The sequence below is a fragment of the Crocodylus porosus genome, unplaced genomic scaffold (assembly GCF_001723895.1).
Source record: "Crocodylus porosus isolate Cpor-Errol unplaced genomic scaffold, CroPor_comp1, whole genome shotgun sequence".
Taxonomy (NCBI): Eukaryota; Metazoa; Chordata; order Crocodylia; family Crocodylidae; genus Crocodylus; species Crocodylus porosus.
Genome location: NW_017728909.1, coordinates 19,553,152 through 19,571,455, shown reverse-complemented (window position 1 = coordinate 19,571,455; position 18,304 = coordinate 19,553,152). Strand labels below are relative to the sequence as shown.

At 51.1% G+C, this 18,304-nt stretch overlaps 1 protein-coding gene across 1 annotated transcript in view; it reads left to right on the top strand.

The window, feature by feature from the left end:
- Window positions 1-9,629, top strand: part of LOC109307770 (aquaporin-3) — a 20,140-nt gene extending 10,511 nt beyond the window's left edge. Inside the window, exons 2-6 of the mRNA XM_019531842.1 lie at window positions 2,372-2,498; window positions 3,171-3,308; window positions 5,125-5,243; window positions 6,995-7,212; window positions 7,915-9,629. Of these exons, the coding sequence (XP_019387387.1) occupies window positions 2,372-2,498; window positions 3,171-3,308; window positions 5,125-5,243; window positions 6,995-7,212; window positions 7,915-8,083 (771 nt within the window). The 3' untranslated portion in view covers window positions 8,084-9,629. The remainder of the gene's footprint in view (window positions 1-2,371; window positions 2,499-3,170; window positions 3,309-5,124; window positions 5,244-6,994; window positions 7,213-7,914) is intronic.
- The last annotated feature ends 8,675 nt before the right edge of the window (window positions 9,630-18,304 follow it).

Here is an 18,304-nt window from a genome sequence, read left to right as displayed (position 1 = left end):
TGAGAAGGGAAAGGAAAAGGCTCCTGCTCAGTATATCAGTGCTGCTTGCTCTCAAGACTCTCCTGAGCCCATTTCACAGCTACACCCTTGCTTCATGAGGCAGCCACACATCCAAAAGCTCCAGCACTCCAGGGGAATCGGTGTCAGTGGTGCAGGGTCTATGACACACAGTTCCGGTTCCACCTACCCGCGGGGGATCTCAGTCCCGACATCGAGTGGTCCGTTGCTGTGTTACAGAGGCTCCTTTGTTTCCTTATCTGCCTCCTAGCCCCGTGTTGTTGGTCATGTGGGTGCGGGGAGACCCGGGCATGATGTTGTCCATCCAGTGAGTCAGCCCGCAGCCCCATCTGATCATTCCCGCCTCCGTGGATAAGGTGCAGAGTTTACTTTATTGCTAATCCACCAACTGCCACTTGCATGGGCGGGGATGGGATACCCGGGTTGGAATTGCGGTTCTGTGGCTTGGCTCTCAGGGCTGAAAATGAGGGGTGTTTTTAGCCAAACTAGGGAACAGGACGTGGCATATAGCTGTGCACAGAGGCGCACGCTGTGTATGCGAGAGGGGATGCCCGCTGAGTGCCGCCTCCAGATAGCCAAGTAGTGGGGTGGTGAGAGGTGCAGCATGGCGAGTCCTACAGAAAGTACAACCAAACCGTTAAGTCATTGAAAGAGATGCCCGGAGAAGAGAAGAGGCAGTTCCCATGCCGTGGCCAGCTAGAGTCATCACGCAGCTGCTCAGAGCCGGTGGCGATGGAGCCATAGAAACACACGGGCAGAGATGAGGACTGATAAAATGGTAATGTAGAGTCTAGATCAGCGGTTCCCAGTCTGCGGTAGGGGTACCACCAGTGGTACACAGACAACCTGTCAGTGGTGCGCAATAATGGATTTATTATAATTACTTATATATGACAAAAATTCGCTGGTGATACTTAAGGCTGAACTGAAAACATTGCTGGTGGTACGTAAGCTCATCTCGTTTTCAGTTGGCGGTGCGCAGTCTGTCAGAGTTTGGGAACCGCTGGCTTAGAGGATGGATGTCTGGGATGGTTTGGACCGGGATGATCCTGTCTCAGGCAGGGGGCTGGACTAAATCAGTTATTTTCAGCCTGCGGTCCATGAACCCTTGGGGCCCCACCGATTATGTCTAAGGAGCCCACTAAAAGATGATGATGATCAATCAAAAGTATGTGAATCCCCACGCTTAACATTCAAAGGGGTCTGCACCTCCATTCAAAAATTTTGTAGGGGTCTCCGCAAATGAAAAAAGGGTGAAAACCCCTGGACTAGATGACTTCTGGAGGTCCTGGCTTCTCTATGACTCATTAGGGGACCAGCCTTCAATCCTGGTTCTGAAGTTTGGGAAGTCAGACATAGGATGGGGGCTGTGGAGCCCACCTCTCGGATGAGGAGGCAGCCCTGGGTTACACGGGGGTGAGGAGAGAGAAGCAGACACGAGTCTGGGAGAGACAGCATCGTTTGCAACAGGCTGCCTGGCTAGTGAGTAGGAAGCATAGCTGTTAGCCGTGGCCTGGGAAGGAGGGCTTGCCTTGAGCAAACATCCTTGAAGTTGTAGCACGTGTCTTTTTTCGGCTAGGAGCAAACAAGTCTTATCACTCTGCGCAAACAACTTGTGGCTCCCGAAGTCCTGTGCAAGCCCCACCCTGGGAAGAAAAGGCCAAAGTGGTTAGGTAAACAGCAACTCCCTACCAGCCTGGAGGCGGGTGTTATTGGTGAGGTGTCAGGAATGCCGCTGTCGGTAGCCAGGCTAGTAGCGGTGCCTGGCAAAACGAAGCATTAAGCTTGCCGGTGCATGTGCAAGACGCAGCTTCTCGTGTGCCGAGCTTGGCCCTTGTGTTTCAGCCATTGCAGAGGCCCTTCCACCAGCACCTCTCACACCACCCCAGCCTTGCCCTGATGATGTTTGTGGTCCAACCTCCAGCTGGGTAGGAGCTTCATAAATCACAATCCCGAGAACAAGCTTCAGAAGTATCAGCTGCATGGATTGCCTTGCACCGACACCCCATGGAGAAAAGACCTGGTTTTGAAAGGGGTCATGGCTCCGGGTGGGACAGGTGGTGCTGGCCTAGGGGCAATACGTGCACTGTATGATCAGCTTCTGCTTTCCCAGCACAAGAACTGCAAGGTTTAGACACTGGTCCAAAAGGAGATGTAGGATAATGAGCCTGGGGCTAGCATTGCTTGTGCTGCTGCTGCAACAATCGTAAGTGGAAATAAGGGAGTAGGATGCCTGAATCTCCCACTGGAAGAGTCCCATGGAGATCTGGGTGCATGATGTGGACATGTAAGCCATTTACCCATGGCAGAAAACCCAGAGGATGATATCGTTCCCTTTTTCCCCTTCTTTCAGATGTTTGGCTGTGGCTCCGTTGCTCAGATTGTGCTCAGCAGAGGGACCCACGGAGGCTTCCTGACGGTCAACCTGGCCTTCGGCTTTGCCGTGACTCTTGGCATCCTCATCGCGGGACAGGTGTCAGGTACGGGGGTTTCCACTTCCCAGCTTCGCAGCAGCGGGTCTAAGCCCTTGGTTGGCTCCAGGAGACAGTCAAGCAAAGACTATCGTGGGCTAGAAGTCAATGGCCCCTGGTCACTGTCTATCACTTTAATAAGTGATACAATGCCACGATGATGATGATGATATAAGGGGAGGGGTGAAGACAGACAGATTCGTGTATTCAGGAGTGGACAGGTATACAGACTGACTCGTTCTTGGTGGGAACCTCCCTGCATTGTAGAGATTTGGGATGGATAAGACCTGCTAGAGTATCCCAGCCTGCCTCTGGCATCCGGTTCCCTATAGTACATTTTCAAGGGCTTTATCCAATGTAGTTTTAGATGAATTGAGTGCTGGATGACCTCTCAGATACCTCTCCAGGCGGGTGGGTGGACTGGCCCATCCCTTCCAACAAACAGCGTTACACATCCGTCCCACAACAGGCTGCCGAAGCATCGGTCGCATGTCAGTCGTGTAGAGCGGTGTGTGGACCCTCTGCCCAGGAGGAAATCTGGCCCCATGGGGTGGTGTTACATACACGGCCCCAGAACGCCCTACAGTTGTGCTGCTTCCTAAAAGTCCCCAAAACTGTTGGCCTTCCCGCGCAGAGCGAATCCTGTACGTGAAACGCGCTGACGATAACTCTCTTTCACAGGCGGCCACTTGAACCCAGCGGTAACTTTTGCCATGTGCTTCTTGGCTCGTGAGCCCTGGATTAAGCTGCCGGTTTATGCGCTTGCACAAACCCTGGGGGCTTTCCTAGGAGCAGGCATCGTCTTCGGCCTGTACTATGGTAAGTGGGCACAGGGCTTGGCTTGGCTTTTGACTGTTCTTGAGTTTCCTCTGGGGTGGCTCTAACTTTCCCAGGGCAATTTTGAGATCAAGCCTCCCCAGACCAGAGTTAGGACCCATAACTCATCACTACGTGCGCTACTCATAGCCGTAGAGTGCTACTCATAGGTAGCGCTGTAACCCACTTGTATAATGCAAGGCATAGGACTTCCCTGTTCGAAGTAAAGCTGATCATTTAGGAAGGCATCTTCTTTTGACTTGGATGCTCCATCACAAGAAATCTCTCTCTCAACTTCTGGTCAATTCTTTCAGAGGCTAATTGCCCTCACTGCTAAAAAAAAAGGGTGCTCGTTTCTGCTCTGAGTTCGTCCAGCTTTGATTTCAGCCACCGGAGGTTATGCCTGTATCTGTTAGGGTGACCTTTGTTCCCTTGTCTCCGAGTTTTGCTGCAATTAATAGGTCAGCAGTATAACACCCATCAGAGATCAGCAGAAATCTCATTCCTGGCCTCTGTCGCTCTCAGCTCCTGTTCAGAGTACGCAGGGCAACAGTCAGCATGTAATATAGTTAATGCCTTTCCTTTTACACGGCCAAGGAGAAGCAGGAACAAAGATTAACAGTAGGGCAGCAGATCACTGTGCTACGGAAACAAGCTAAAGCAATCAGTATTCTGCAGAATTTATGATCCTCCTTCTCCGATTTAGCAAGGCAGTGGGTTTCAGTCAGGACCAGGTGGCTGATAAGGTCTGTAAGTAACCTGTGTATAACAACAATCTTTTGTCAGCTGTGCTTAATGAACTTCAGCAAAATCAGTCTCAGTAATCAACGGGACTTTTTATTCAAGATCAGCAGGGACCCTTTGAGCCAGACTTTGTCCTCTGATACATGTGCACCCAATTACCTTCCAAGTCAACAGGCACTTCTGTCTGAGAAGAGAGACTCTGGTCTGCGATCACCTCCAAATCCAGCTGGAAGGAGCTGATCTGAAATGTGGGAACTGTTGTATCATTATGGGACGCTCATACTAAGACGTCTTGGTACGGTGTCTGAATGATTTATGGTCTCAACGGACTCGGCTGAGTATATGCAGATTGCAGTTTAGTGGGGACGTGGTTTAGTGGTTACTATGCATTTAGGTAGGACTTGTCTAACCCGGTACTAAATAAATGCACAATAACCAGAGTTACTGCACGGTAGCGCCAGCAAACGCCTTTTCAGTGACGCTACTGCATGGTAGCTTAATAATACCATGCAGTAGCACATTAGCACTGTTGGTGCTGCAACGTGCTACTGTGCAGTATTATTCGGCTACTGCGCAGTTAGCATCTCGTGTAGACGTGCCCAGTTTGGAGTAAAACATGGAGCCCTTGTAGCTCACGATTGCTGAGTGCCTGTTTGTACGCGGCAGCTTGGTCTGTTATTGTTGGTCTATGAAGGGCATCTGTATCTTGCCTTCTGCTTGATTTCAGGCCAACATGGCTAACTACCTCTGTCTAGTTTTATGGGGCCTGATGAGATTCAGGATGGGCACTCCACCAAAGTCACAGAAAAACAGGGCTGGTGGGGATCATAGCTCTTCCAGCCCCATCTAACACCTCCCAGCCAAGTGTTTGTCCAGCGATGGAGATTTTACAGCTTTTCTTGGTCGTCTTTTCCATTGCTTGAATGTCCTTAGCTTTTTAGGCTAGACAACTTCTTAGAAGTGTGTTAGAAGACGAAGCATCTGAACACGTGCATCCTTTCTTATGCCGCTGTACTCTTGCATGACCAGGCTGAACACATTTGACTGACCTCCCACCCCTTATTTTCCACTCTAGACGCCATCTGGGCTTTTGGCCAAAACAAGCTGTTGGTATCAGGACAGAATGCCACTGCCGGCATTTTTGCCACATATCCCTCTGAGCATCTGGATGTAGTGAATGGATTTTTTGACCAGGTAAGAGCTGGGGAGAGGGAGGAACATTTTTAAAGGACAATCATGGGCTTCTCATCTGATCGGGTTGTAGGAAATAATTTCTGGTTCAGGATGAAACTTGAGTTTCCTGGAACTGACTTTGGTGGTGTTCAGTGGGTTAGACGTCAATAATGCACCGGTCAGTACAGGCAACAGGGGGTGGTCTTAGACCTGGAGGCAGACAAAGAGTTGTGTGCCCCGAGGAGTACTCACAAGTCACTCCAGACACTAATGCTGAGACCCCTACTCAGTCCACAAGCCCCAGAAGGTGCTTAATGAGTGTTGGCAAGCAGCACTTTGATGTGATTCTTCTTCTGAAAAGTGGCATCTTCACATAAACAGTGCCGCCACTGCTGGACCCTCCCAACAGATCCAGTGTCTCGGGGCACGTCTTCACTGCACACTTACCTGGGTTAAGCTAGCCTGGGTGTGAGCAGCCACTGCAAGTGACAGTGGCCTCACTGGTGCTGCACGTACCTGCGTGCAAAACTGAGCTTTGGGGGGGAGGTTATATCTCATGGGACCTTGCGCAGGAGCAAGGAGAGCCTTTCCGTCGCTTCCTAATGAGGGTTGGGATAACATTTCTGGGCACAGCCAGGAATTGTGGGAAGGCACTGGAGGACTCTCAGCACTTAGAGGGTTTATCTTGTGTCCTCACTGCACAGTAGCCAGGCTCCCAGCTTAAGTGAACGCAGCATCCCAACTCGAGTCTATGAGCTGGGACAGGCGAGGAAGCGTGGATTGGATGCTCCACGTTCAGGTGGATGATTTGCTTGAGGGCAGCAGCAAGAGCAAGACCTGAGTAAAAGTCCTGTTTCTCTCTGCCGAAAAGATTTATGCTCCTTCATTCCCAGCAGGACGAGGTCTAGCCACACTTGGCCTGATTCAGAGCCCACTGAAGTCCGTGGGAGCTAGGGGTGTTTGTCAGTCCCCCTGCAGTTTTGGCACTTAAATACCTCAGTCAGTCTGGTCCTAAGGGAGCTAGGAGTCCCAGCCCCGCCAATTAGGCATTTGCCATTACTTTTCTTTACCCGTGATCTCCAAATAAGTCTGGCACCTCTGTGCATCTCATGGTCCTCTTCAAAACTGAGCATCTGGTCTGCACACTCCCCTTGCTGACCTGCAAGACATCCTCCTTGTCCTCCCTCCCTCTGCCTGGGCGACTGTGACTTCCTTTGTGCCCTTTACACATCAGGACTGCTGGGGTGAGAGCCTCCTCCTCTGCACCCTCCTGTGCCCCTGCGGCAGCCTTGGTCATGGATGCACAGGGTTGAATGTCAGCTGGAAACACCCTTTCCCACTGTTACTGATGCAAGGCGAAGAATAGCACCAGGGGATTCATCCCAATGGTGCAGCAGTCGCCCTTCCATGTTGCAAAAGGAGATTGGATCGCCGTCACTGCAGGCTGGTAGAGGACTGTTTGATGTCCTCCTTGCTGTACCACTTCTCTGCTGCCTGTTGCTGCTGATAATGCAGCTTTACACTGATGACAACCGCCAGTCCCACGTGTCTCTAGCACTGAGTAGCCTTGTTGAGAAAGGGGCAGGTTTTGCTCCTGATGTTCCCTGAAGGCTATTGCTCACTTCTTGCCAGGGTTGGGCTTGCTCTTCTGGCTGCGATCCCATGCGGTGCTATAGTATTCCCCAGTTTGGATGCTGTTCATGTCTGGCAGTGGAACGTGGTAGCTAGAAGGCTTTGCTAAAACATGGATCTTTCCCTCTCTGTCCCGACAGTTCATTGGCACTGCAGCCCTGATTGTATGCATCTTGGCTATTGTGGATCCCTACAACAACCCTGTCCCACGTGGCCTGGAGGCTTTCACCGTCGGCTTTGTGGTCCTCGTTATTGGGACCTCCATGGGCTTCAACTCTGGCTACGCCGTCAACCCAGCTAGGGACTTTGGGCCTCGCCTGTTCACTTCCATTGCTGGCTGGGGCTCCGAAGTATTCACGTAAGTCTTTTCTGCATTAAGCATGTGTTGCATAGATTGGATTATGGTCACCATGTGTCTTGATCCCACAATAACTCCCCCAAGCAGGTGTGACTTCTGGAAGTCAGTTTTGGAGCAGCTCTGGGTCACTTTAATACCTTTAAAAAGATGCAGATTGCTGAGACACAGCCAAGGCTGAGCTGTTTCTGGAGCTCGGAGCTGGTACTCTGGCCTTACAACCAAAGAGGAAGTCTAGGAGGAGGCATGAGAAATGCAGGCGTTCCCCAAACTTAAACTTCAAGACTCAGTGGTGGCTTTTATTGAGCATTGGACAGGAAGAAAAGGGTCAGGGCAAAGTTTGGATTATTTCCCAGGGGATAATCCTGATGTGGGCAGAACAACACTAACAGCCACCCACGCGGATGCATGCGTGCTTTCTGTTAGGAAATCTCTCTTCTCTCATGAGGCTCCAGAAAGGCCCAGGAGAGCCGTGCTGCTGTTGAAGCTTCCTGCATTGCTGTTGGCCCTCGCGGCCAAAGTTTCCAGATGTGCCCATGTGATTTTGGTGCCTGCAGTCCCGTCTTCACTGAGACACGTGGAAAGCACTGCCCCATTGAAAATCCACGTATACACTCCAAGATGACTGGAGCTTGGGTTATCCCAGCCCCAGAGGTGGATCCTATAGTATCTAGACCTCATCTTCCAATGTCTTGTGTTTTTCAGTACCGGGAAGCATTGGTGGTGGGTGCCAATTATTGCCCCTTTCCTTGGGGCCATCGGAGGAGTGATGGTTTACCAGCTGATGATCGGGTGCCACGACGAGTGTCCTCCACCAGCCACGGAGCAGGAAACCGTCAAACTGTCCAATGTGAAGCACAAGGAAAGGGTCTGAGGAGGCCTCTGCCCCTGCTGGGTGGATATGGACACTTTACAGAGGACTGCAGTGGGCAAAGAAGAGGGAGGAAGGAAGAAGACAGCTTTAAGAACAATAACGAGAGTTTCTTTTCCCTTCTCGAGATAGTCTGTCCTAATTTCTTTGCCTATCCCTGGTGCATTTGCTTTAGAGGTTTGCCTGTGTGCCTTTGCCAAGCATTGCAGTGCCATATAGTCTTATTTTGGTAAAGGGGTGGGAGGGTGGGAGGGGAAGAGCTGAAAGGCTAGCGCACAGGCCTAGGAAACAGGCAGCCGCGTTTCTCGCCAGGCTGTGCTTCCGGCTTCTTGCATGACCTCACCCCCCAAGCATTTCACTTCTCTGGGCCTGTTTCTGTCTTCTTTGCAGTGGGGAGGGGGGTAGCGTACCTTTGGCACAAGCGTTTTGAGACTGTGGGATGAAAAAGGACCAAATAAAGACCGCGTGGCAGTCGGATCACGTTCATTCCTGGTGTAACTCTGCTGAAGTCCATGACATTATACCAGGGGCAAACGTGACCCTTTCCATTTCCAGAAGACCTACGAGCAATTGGTCTTTTCTTAGGGTTAAGCAATGTTAGACAGGATCAGTAACTGTGCACTGGACTTTCATTTTACAGTAGAATAAAATGGCTACAGGAGTCCTTCCCTTGAATATTTCATCCGCAGCCGTTCTTGGTCCCACCGTGCCACTGAAGATGATATTTAGGGAGACGCTGATTCACCGAAGGCTTACCTGGGAAACAAGCCTGGCCGAATGCTTTCGTGTTTCTGATTCATTGGAGAGGCTTATGCAGCAATCCAGGCATTGTATATAAAGTATGAATTGCTACCAGCCCCAGTCCACTGAAAACATGGTCTTTGACGCTTGATCAACTTGAGTTTGTTTGTAAACTTCACTTTAGCTTTTTATATATATTATACGTAAGGGTGTGCATGTATGTGTGTATATATGCACATACACATACACTTATGCTATACATATGTTACTTAAAATACCAAGTCAGGGAAGAGTTAATTTAAGGATGATCTATGGGAACTGTCTATTCGCTGACTGCTTTGCCCTTCTATTTTGTTCTCAAAGCACAAGCATATTGGTAGAGATATCCCTGGGCCCATATTATTCAAACATCTTTGATATCCTTGGCACCATGCTGTAGGGGCATCTTGATTTCTGAGACATTGTGGTATTAAGAGCGTCTTTGATAACCTATGCTGCCCAGGAGTGTCCAGTTCCTGTCGTGTCGTGTAGTGAAGGCATCCTGAATGCCCATGGTGTTAGATGTATTCTGGTTCCCAAGTTGCCATATTCTTCGAGTATATTTGATAGCAATTGTGCCAAGTTGCTAAAGAATCTCAGGTCCCCCATGGCATCACACCATGAAAAACCCTTTTGATACTTGTTCCTATAATGCACGAATTCCTTCAAATATGTAACTTGTATGCAGTACACATTTCCAGTTAGTGAAAGTATGTATCCTTTCTTGCCTTTTTTAAAAAAAAAATAAATGTCAGTACCAGAATTGTCAGTGGTGGTGCTGGTATTATTTTGTTTTTATCCATTTCCAGGAAACTTTCGTGCTTGAAAAGTCATCTGTGACCATAATCTGCTCTTTAAATACTCTCATGGTCTGGATGTGTTTCCACCAGCGTATGGAAGTAGTGGGCTGGTGCTCTTAAATGTGGGTAACTTTGCCAAATCCAGTGTTACCCCAGAAAAATCAGGGCTTAAATGCTACTAAATGGTAGCCTACCAAAAACTGTTATCTGTCTCTGTCCCTCCTTGGAGGTTTTTAATCCTTGAGTAGACAAAGCCCTGGCTGGGATGATGTAGTTGGGGCCGGTACTGTTTGGGCTACCCTGAATCATGTACATTGAATGGGGTATTTGCTCATCTATCAGTCATCCATGTCTCTGGAGAATCTATAAAAGGAAGGGGGCATGAATACATTTGGGAAAATGTGAGTGCTGCCTTCGCTCCTAACTCCCACCCTCTTGCGTTGTGCTCTGTGGGGCCAAGGCCAGGCTACACAAAAACCAGGGACACAGAATAGTGGAAGGGACTTGCACGAATCCATTTGCACATCGTGTTTTTAGTAATGCTGAAAAGGAGGGGCCAACCCTCTGGACTGCACTCAGACTTGGTGCCTAGGGTCACCAAAAACCAGTGTACAGCACTGGATGAGATGAACCGGTTGGTGCTTTAGAAGGGGTGAAGAGCATCATCCGGATCTCAAATGAACATCCGTGGTAGAGGAACTGAATACGCTCCTACACACTCACTCACTTTTGGGAGAGATGAACCCTGTCTTAAAGGGTCTCAGGTTCAAGCGCTGCCTCCTTGAAGTCCCCAGCTCTGGTACAATGACCTGCGTGATTGGGCTAGTTACTGCAGAGACCAAGGAAGGAGAAGCAGGCTGTTTGTGAGACAGAGGCCAAGGAAACCTGAAGGGGAAACAAAAAAGCTTCCCTGAAACCTGACTCTGAGTAAATAGCTTTTCAATGCTGCCAAATGCCTTTTTAGTAAAGAAACCAATAAAAGCTAATGAAACTGCTTTGTGCCAGAGGCTGGGAACTGATTATATAGTCGAAGGAGCTTATCAGATATAAAAATATTTTCAGTGAATGATGTTAAAAGAAAAGAGAAAAGGAACAAAGCAAAAGGTCAGTGTTGTATAGGCATGAAAGCTAGGAAGAATCAGTCATTCAGAAGGACACCTATTTGCTCAATATGCCACAGCAATTTGCCAACAAGAAAATTTGCCAAAACACCTCTATTTTATTTGGCAAGCATGAATGCGAATGGCAGGGTAGGGAGGTGGTTTGGAGCAGAACCACTGAGGTGCTGGGAAACACGAATTTGGTTGCAAAATCTGGGATGAGACTCGGGAAGGTGGAATTCACACTTGTGGCCCCGAGAGAGAAAGAAAGGAAAAGGAGCAGTTTCCATTTAATAAAACTAGTTTCTTTTTTTAAAAAAAAAGACTTAAAAATGAGCCTGTTGGGTTCAAAGCTGCATATTTTTAACGGTAGCATTTTGGCCCTAACCCTACCAATGATGGGGAGGGTGGCTGAAGTCACCAGCTGCAAGGATCAGCTCACGGAGGGTGAAACAGCAGGATCAGGGCCTGTGATCATGAGCTACAAGGCGCAGGCTGTGACCCATGCTCACTCCTCGACCATGCATCCTTCCAGCAGACATCAGAGCCTTGCAACCCTACAGCTTCACCTGCAACATGAAGGGTAACGGCTCTGGTCCCAGTGCAGTCAAACTATCTTGCTCTGCCTCCAAAGGCAAAGGATTGATCCTCTGTCTGGACTGGTGCTGGCAAGGGGCTCTGGATGTGCCCCTGGTCACCTCACCCCTCAGCGCTCCTTGGGCTACGGAAACTGGGCAGACCTCTGATGCAAGCAGGAAGGTATGCACTCCTCTCCATAAAAGCTGAAGGATGTGGCGTGCAGCCTTATGCAATTACATGGCCATCCTTGAAGCTTTATTGTCCTGAATTCTTCAGGTTATGAAACCCAATAAAAAACACAGGTGTAAAAACAAGTTTCGTAAGTGCCCACTGGAGCACACAGAGGAGTGGCAGGTTTGCAACAATGCGCTTGGGCTCGGAGACTGGACTTTGCTGGGTTGGTGGTTTGCACCCAGAAAGGTTTCCTACAAGCAAAGCCAAGATTTGAGCAGCTGAGCCACTGCCAGCTCCTGTGGCTAGGTGCTGGCACCAAGGCAAAGTGAATGCAAAGCATCCTTCACTCCCTGCAGGTCGAGGTCGAGCCACACTTGCCCTGATTCGGACCCCACCGAAGTCCATGGGAATCAGGAGTGTTAGTCAATCCCCCTCCTGCCCAGCTGCAGTTTTGGCACCTAAATACCTTGGTCAGTCTGGTCTTAAGTGACCTAGGAGTCCCAGCCCCACCAGTTAAGCATTTGCCATTAGTTTTCTTTACCCGTGATCTCCAAATAAGTCTGGCATTTCTGTGCATCCCATGGCCCTCTTCAAAACTGAGTGTCTTGTTTGCAACCTGCAAGACATCCTCCGTGTCCTCCCTCCCCTTGCCTGGGCGACCGTGACTTCTTCTGTGCCCTTTACATGTCACCGCTGCTGCGGTGAGAGCCATCTCCTCTGCACCCGCCTGGGGCAGCTTTGGTTGTGGATGCACAGGGTTGAATGCCAGCTGGAAACACCCTCCCCCACTGCTTCAGGTCGCCATCTGATGCTGAGTGTGTCATCTGTATGGAAGACCTGATGCGCAGAAGAGCTGCCCCGCGTTCCCTCTGTGCCGAAGAACGGGAAGCTGCTCTTTCTGCTGCAGTATGACCCACTATTATCATCATCATCATCCTCTCAGCACAAAAGCTGCTGGACTCTAGGCCAGGATCCCATGTGCTAGGTGCTGTACAGACACGTGGGAAGAGGCACCCCCTGACCTGAGGTTCCTCCATCTTCGGTTTTCACCTATTTGTCATGCTCCGCTCTCCACTCCCCCAAGATAACAGCAGTCCAAGGTAGCGTGTCCCAGCCTGAGCAGAGGGAGCGGGGGAGTGGGGAGGAGAGACACACGTTAATAAAACTGTTTGTGAAATACCAGCGCAGACTGGTTAGGAGGACGGCGATAAGGCATTTCCAGGTGCCTGGTTCAGTCCCCACGTGGGAGGATAACGAGCTGAAATGCTCCAGGAATGGGAGGAAGCGTTTCCAGTGGAAATCTCAGCGTTCAAGTTCAAGGGAGGCAGCTGCTGCTCTTGGGCACCTTATGCGGGGGTCACGGAGGACGGGGGGGATTGGGACGAGCAAGCTTCACCATCATGGTGGCCACCCCCAGCTCCTGGGACTCGGGTCCACCCTGACTCTGCTGGGTTTCTATCAGGCTGCTCCAGGAAGGCATCCGAACCGGCCTGGGTGAGGGTGAGGACCTCCCCCGGCCACAGCCGGCTTGCAAGCAGTACCTGGCACCCCAGTCGGGATCTCTGCTGACATCCTCCTGCACGCCGTGCTTTGCTCACTTGCCTTATTTCTCTTCCTCCTTCTCTTGCTTTTGTCTGGGGAGACCCTGACGTGAGGAGCTAAGCGCTCGCTTCTCCCCACCTGCTCCAGCCGTGGGCTACCCAGCGCACCGGTGCTTCAAGTTATGCCTCTGCCTTCAACTGCCCATCACTGGCAGAAGTTTGCCAGGCCTCAGAGTGGCTAATTGCACCATGGTCTGGGCTTGAGTCTCTCCAAGGGCAGGACCCCAAAATAAAGTCAGTGCCAGAGACCCAAACTGTGATTTCTCTCTCTTTTAAGTCCCTTTTTGCATGTATTTGTTTCATTTTGCCCCAGTGACCATGGCACTGACCTTCTCCATCATCCCCACTGTCTCCAGACCATCTTCAGCTCCCTTTTATAGTCCTTTCTCCCAAAGGACCCCGCTTTAAGCCTGCTATTAAAGGGATTGAATCCAGCAATGCAAAAAGGGAATAAAGGATATACTTCTCTGGCTGTTTTTCTTTCTGTCCCTTCACTAGAAGATTGTTTCAAGGGAGAATAAACCGGGGGTAGGATGTTCGACACTTGAGAGTGGCCCGCACAGAAGCTAACTCTAAAACAAGGGATGCCATTAGCACTTTTGTCTCGTTGTCAGGCCTGCGACACTGGCTTTGCAACACAGCTTTTCCTGAGTCGTGGCCTTCCTTAGGAGAGGTGTAGGGACCTATCCCAGTCTCTCCAGCATCCCACTCTGACCTCAGCATCCCTCCTGTGGGGACCAGGCCCTTATCAATCCTGGACACTGTATACCACGTGCAGCACTGGGGTTTCAGGGAAGGGCAATGGGGAGCACATCCTGCATTGGTCCCAGCTCCAAACTCAGGCCCCGTTTCTTGTCCTGAAAAGCTCTCGTGTTTCATTCCCCGTCCCTCGATCGGGTACGGTCCAGCTGCCAGTATCGGCAAGCACGATGGGGAAATCAGAGCACTGGCAACCCTGCCTGGGTGCAGGGGAGGTCATTATGGCTCGCAGGTATGTGCTGTGCTGATCCCTATCGGGAAATGCCAAGTCTAGCTGGTCTGGGAGGCTCTGCTGACGTACTTGCAGCCATTGCAGGGAGTTATCAGCCCCCTGGGATCTCCCCTCTCACCCGGTGCGGGGAGCAGGGGCCGGCAGACCCACTTCACCTGTCAGGCTTGCTCTGAAGTCAGGCTAGATACTCACACCGGCTGTGCTCAGTGCAATGAGCTCTGGGACCCCAAGGAGGGAAACAGGCCACCCAGAAGGGTCTGGGCTGCATGTTGCTCGGAGGGGGCATGGACGAACAGCTTCCCCCCATGCCCAGCAGCGAGGGGTGCACCGTGCCTGCAGGATGGCAGCTTTTTAGTGCATCTGGGCTCTGCCAGGCCCTTCCTGTTGAAGGCCAGACTGATTCAGCAAAGCCCTTGACCAGCCTGGTCATACCTCCTTGCTGGCCGGAGGAGCTGGCTGGGTGGGGAGGGGAGAAGGAAGCTTTTTATTTTATGAATTAATTTATTTTTTAATTCCATGTCTCAGGCCAAATCAGCCAAATCCGTTGCAAATTCTTTCCACCGAGAGCAGTGTTTATGTCTGTGGGGTGCAAGCCTCCTCCTTCCCAGACTCTTCAACCTGGGGTTTCCGACACTCCCAACTCCACGGCAGGCATCCTGCGTGCAAGCCCCCAGCCTGGAGACCTTGGAGTTCAGATGCCCCTTGTCTTGCTTGCCCCTGGCCAAAAGGCCAAAGGAACAAGCTAGAGGGAGAGCCCGAGTGCAATCCCCCAAGGCCATAAATTGTGTAGCTGAGATCCTCCCATCGGGAGGCATTTGCAGACTCAGCCTTCCCGCAGTGCAAGGGACAGGCCTTCACTTCCTAACTACTCCAGGCCCTCGAAGGCCGAGGCAAAGGGGATCTCCCCTGTCAGGTCGGTACCATCCGGTTGTCGGCTGTCTGTACAAGAAACATAGCAGCTAATGGTCAGAGGATATGGGGGGCTTCAAACCAATATCTTGGCCCTTGGGAAGGAGCCAGTGAATGTATTAATGGCAAAGGGTGCTAGCCCCCGGGGATCTCCAAGGCACGATGGACCTCAAGCCGTAAAGCACCAGCGTCTGCAGCTGAGTCATTTATATGCTTGGACAAGCTGGGATTTTTATTTCCTCCCAATGACATTATTAATGATGCAGATGCCCTGCCATTAAGGGATCCTGCTTCGCAGGAGATTTAGTTAACTCGCAGCAGATGCAGAGCGCGGGGGGAGAGTGCATGCGGAAGCCAGAAGGATGCGATGGGGAGTCTGAGTGCAAACAGTAGGATTGTACAAGCTTTGCTAGGACCGTACAACCTTTGTAGGGCATGAACGTTGGCCACCGTGGTGCCCCTGCTGTCCCTGTGGCAGGTTTGGGTGCCATGTCTTGTGTTGTGCCTGCGGTTTTGCCAAGAGGTTAGGCAATGGATTTGTCTGGGCTGGTTTGGACAGGGCTGATCCTGCCTTAAGCAGGGGCTGGACTAGATGTGCCGTCCGCAGGTCCCCTCCTGCTCCACTTCTCTCAGTTTCTATACATGGTGCTCTGTCAATCACCGTCTGCGCGGCTGGGGGCAAGTACTGTTGCATGGAGTGGATCCTGGATGCTGAAGACACCTTATCCAATGCACACAACCAAACGGGGCTCGTTAAGCAGCACCAAGCCTGGGTCAAGGGACGTAAGGAACATGCTCACTTCTACATCATGCATGCTGTGGCCGGCTGATTGCTAATGCATGCACTGCTCTCAGGCGAGGGAAATACCCCAGTCACGCTGTACCAATACATTACAGGCTTCTAAAATGCCCAAGGTGCTTATTTTTTCAGTGGGGGTGGGGGTGGGGCTGTTAAACCACTACAAGGTCTAACATGTCTGGTTCACATCCCAGGTTGCATTGGGTGCAGGTCAATCTGTTGGCTGCATAAAGCATGCATTTCAGTGCCCCTCTCTGTGCTTGCTGCTCTAGGGACAGGGGTTGTCCTATTCTGGTGTGCACAGATGGCTTGCTATGCTTTTAATGGCTGGCATGGCTGCGGCTCCCTGTTTCTTTAGAGTCAGGGGACAGGAGCAAATGCATACAGCATGCCTAGAGCTCGACGTGGCCTGTACAGCTCAGAGCCATGCCACCCCCTCGACCCCACCCCCAACGGGGCATTTTGCCAGCCAGTAATGTGCAACCTGGAAAACCAAAGTGCAACTGAAAGCTGGAACGTGGCCCCCAAAAGTGCCATCTCTAGGACCTTACTCTGTGCTACTCCAAAGTGTGTAATTTGGGATGGGGATTATAGCCCTTCTCTTCTACATCTGTGAGTCACACAGCTTGCCTGGATAAAGCACCGTGGCAAATCTGTTGCACCAGGACAGGCTGGGGCTGACTGGCTAAGCAGCAGCTCTGCAGAAAAGGACCTGGGGTGACAGGGGACAAGAAGATGGAGATGAGCCAGCGGTGTGCCTTTGATGCCAAGAAGGCTACCGGCATCCTGGGCTGCATTGGGAGGAGCGTTGCCAGTAGGTCAAGGGAAGTGGTTCTTCCCCTCTATTCAGCACTGGGGAGGCCACATCTGGAGTCCTGTGTCCAGCTGTGGGCCCCCCCACTACAGAACAGATGTGGACACATTGGAGAGAGTCCAGCGGAGGGCAGTGGAAATGGTTGGGGGCTGGGGGACAGGACTGGTGAGGACAGGCTGAGGGAACTGGGCTGGAGAAGAGAAGCCCGAGGGGGATTGAACAGCAGCCTTCACCTCCCTGCAGGGGGGCTGCAAAGAGGATGGAGCTGGGCTGGTCTCAGTGGGGGCAGATGGCAGGAGGAGCAATGGGCTCAAGTTGCAACAAGGGAAGTAGAAGTTGGACAGTAGGAAAAACTCTCATGAGGAGGGTAGTAAAACACTGGAACAGGCTACCCAGAGAGGTGGTGGAGTCTCCTTCCTTGGAGGTTTTGAAGACCTGGCTAGACAAAGTCTTGGCTGGGATGATGTTGTCGGGGCTGGAAAAATCCTTGCAGCTCACTGTGTGTCTCCAGCCTTTCCTTCACTCATCTAGGAAATGTGTGTAGTTGTATTAGCCCTGGGGAAGGAAAAGAGCTAACGAGTTACAGGACACAAGGACAATAACCTTTCCCTGAACCAAAACAGAAACTTCAGGGTCAGATCCTTGTCTGGGGTAAATCTCCCCCAAGGCAATAGACCTCTGTCCATTTTCACTTGCTGAGAATCTGGCCTTTGGTATCTGCAAACATCTGGCTAAGATGCTCTGTAGTGAAACTCAGGTCATCTTCATTGCAGTAAGGAGGCCAACAGAGCCAGTGACCTGAGTAAGAGTCAAGTACCGGTCTCCCATGGGAAACCTTGGAAGACCACACAGAGGTTAAGTCTCAGTGCTGTGACAATATACTGCATTGTTTCACTCAGGGGGTCACTCCACTCTTGGCATCTCTTTGCTCATTAAGGAAGTGTTTGCTGCTGTATTGGACTTTGGGAGGAAGGAAGCTAATGAGGTACAGCAGATAGCCCGATAGCCTTGATATGACCTGGCAGAAGCTTTGAATGTTGAACAAGGTCATCTCCGGTAGCCGCCAACAGCAAGCTGACTGCAGCACAGCCAATAATGTGGCCACGGGCACATAGGACCAAAGAGGAGAATCAAACCCGTGTGACCCCCACCTCTCGAGAGCTTCTCAGGGAATGCATCATTTGGGGCATCACAAGGGAAACTGGGGAAGCTTAGGCTGAGGGCAGAGACCAAGGACGCCTGGGTTCAACTTCCAGCTCTGTCCCCCACATCTGTCTTCAGGAATTTGGGCAAGTCACTTTAGACCACATCCCAAACCAGTCTTAGGTGATATGTTCTTCATTCCCATGCCCAAAGCTGGGTGCCAGGATCCAAGAGTGGGATTTGCAAATGCTATTATGGGTTCATTTCCACAGAGTTGAGGTGAGAGGAGTTTGGGGGTGGGATGCACCGCACTCAGCCTATGGAGCAGGAAATACCCATCCCAGATGATGGGAAATGTGGAGGAAGGGGGACTTCATAGAGTGAGAGGGTAACAAAGAGTGAGGGATAACAGAGACCTGGTGGGACTCCACCCATGACTGGACCATGGGTATAGAGGGCTATACCCTGTACAGGAGGGATTGTGTAGATAAAAGGGGCGGGGGTGTAGCTCTCTATGTTAAGGAAAGCTATGCG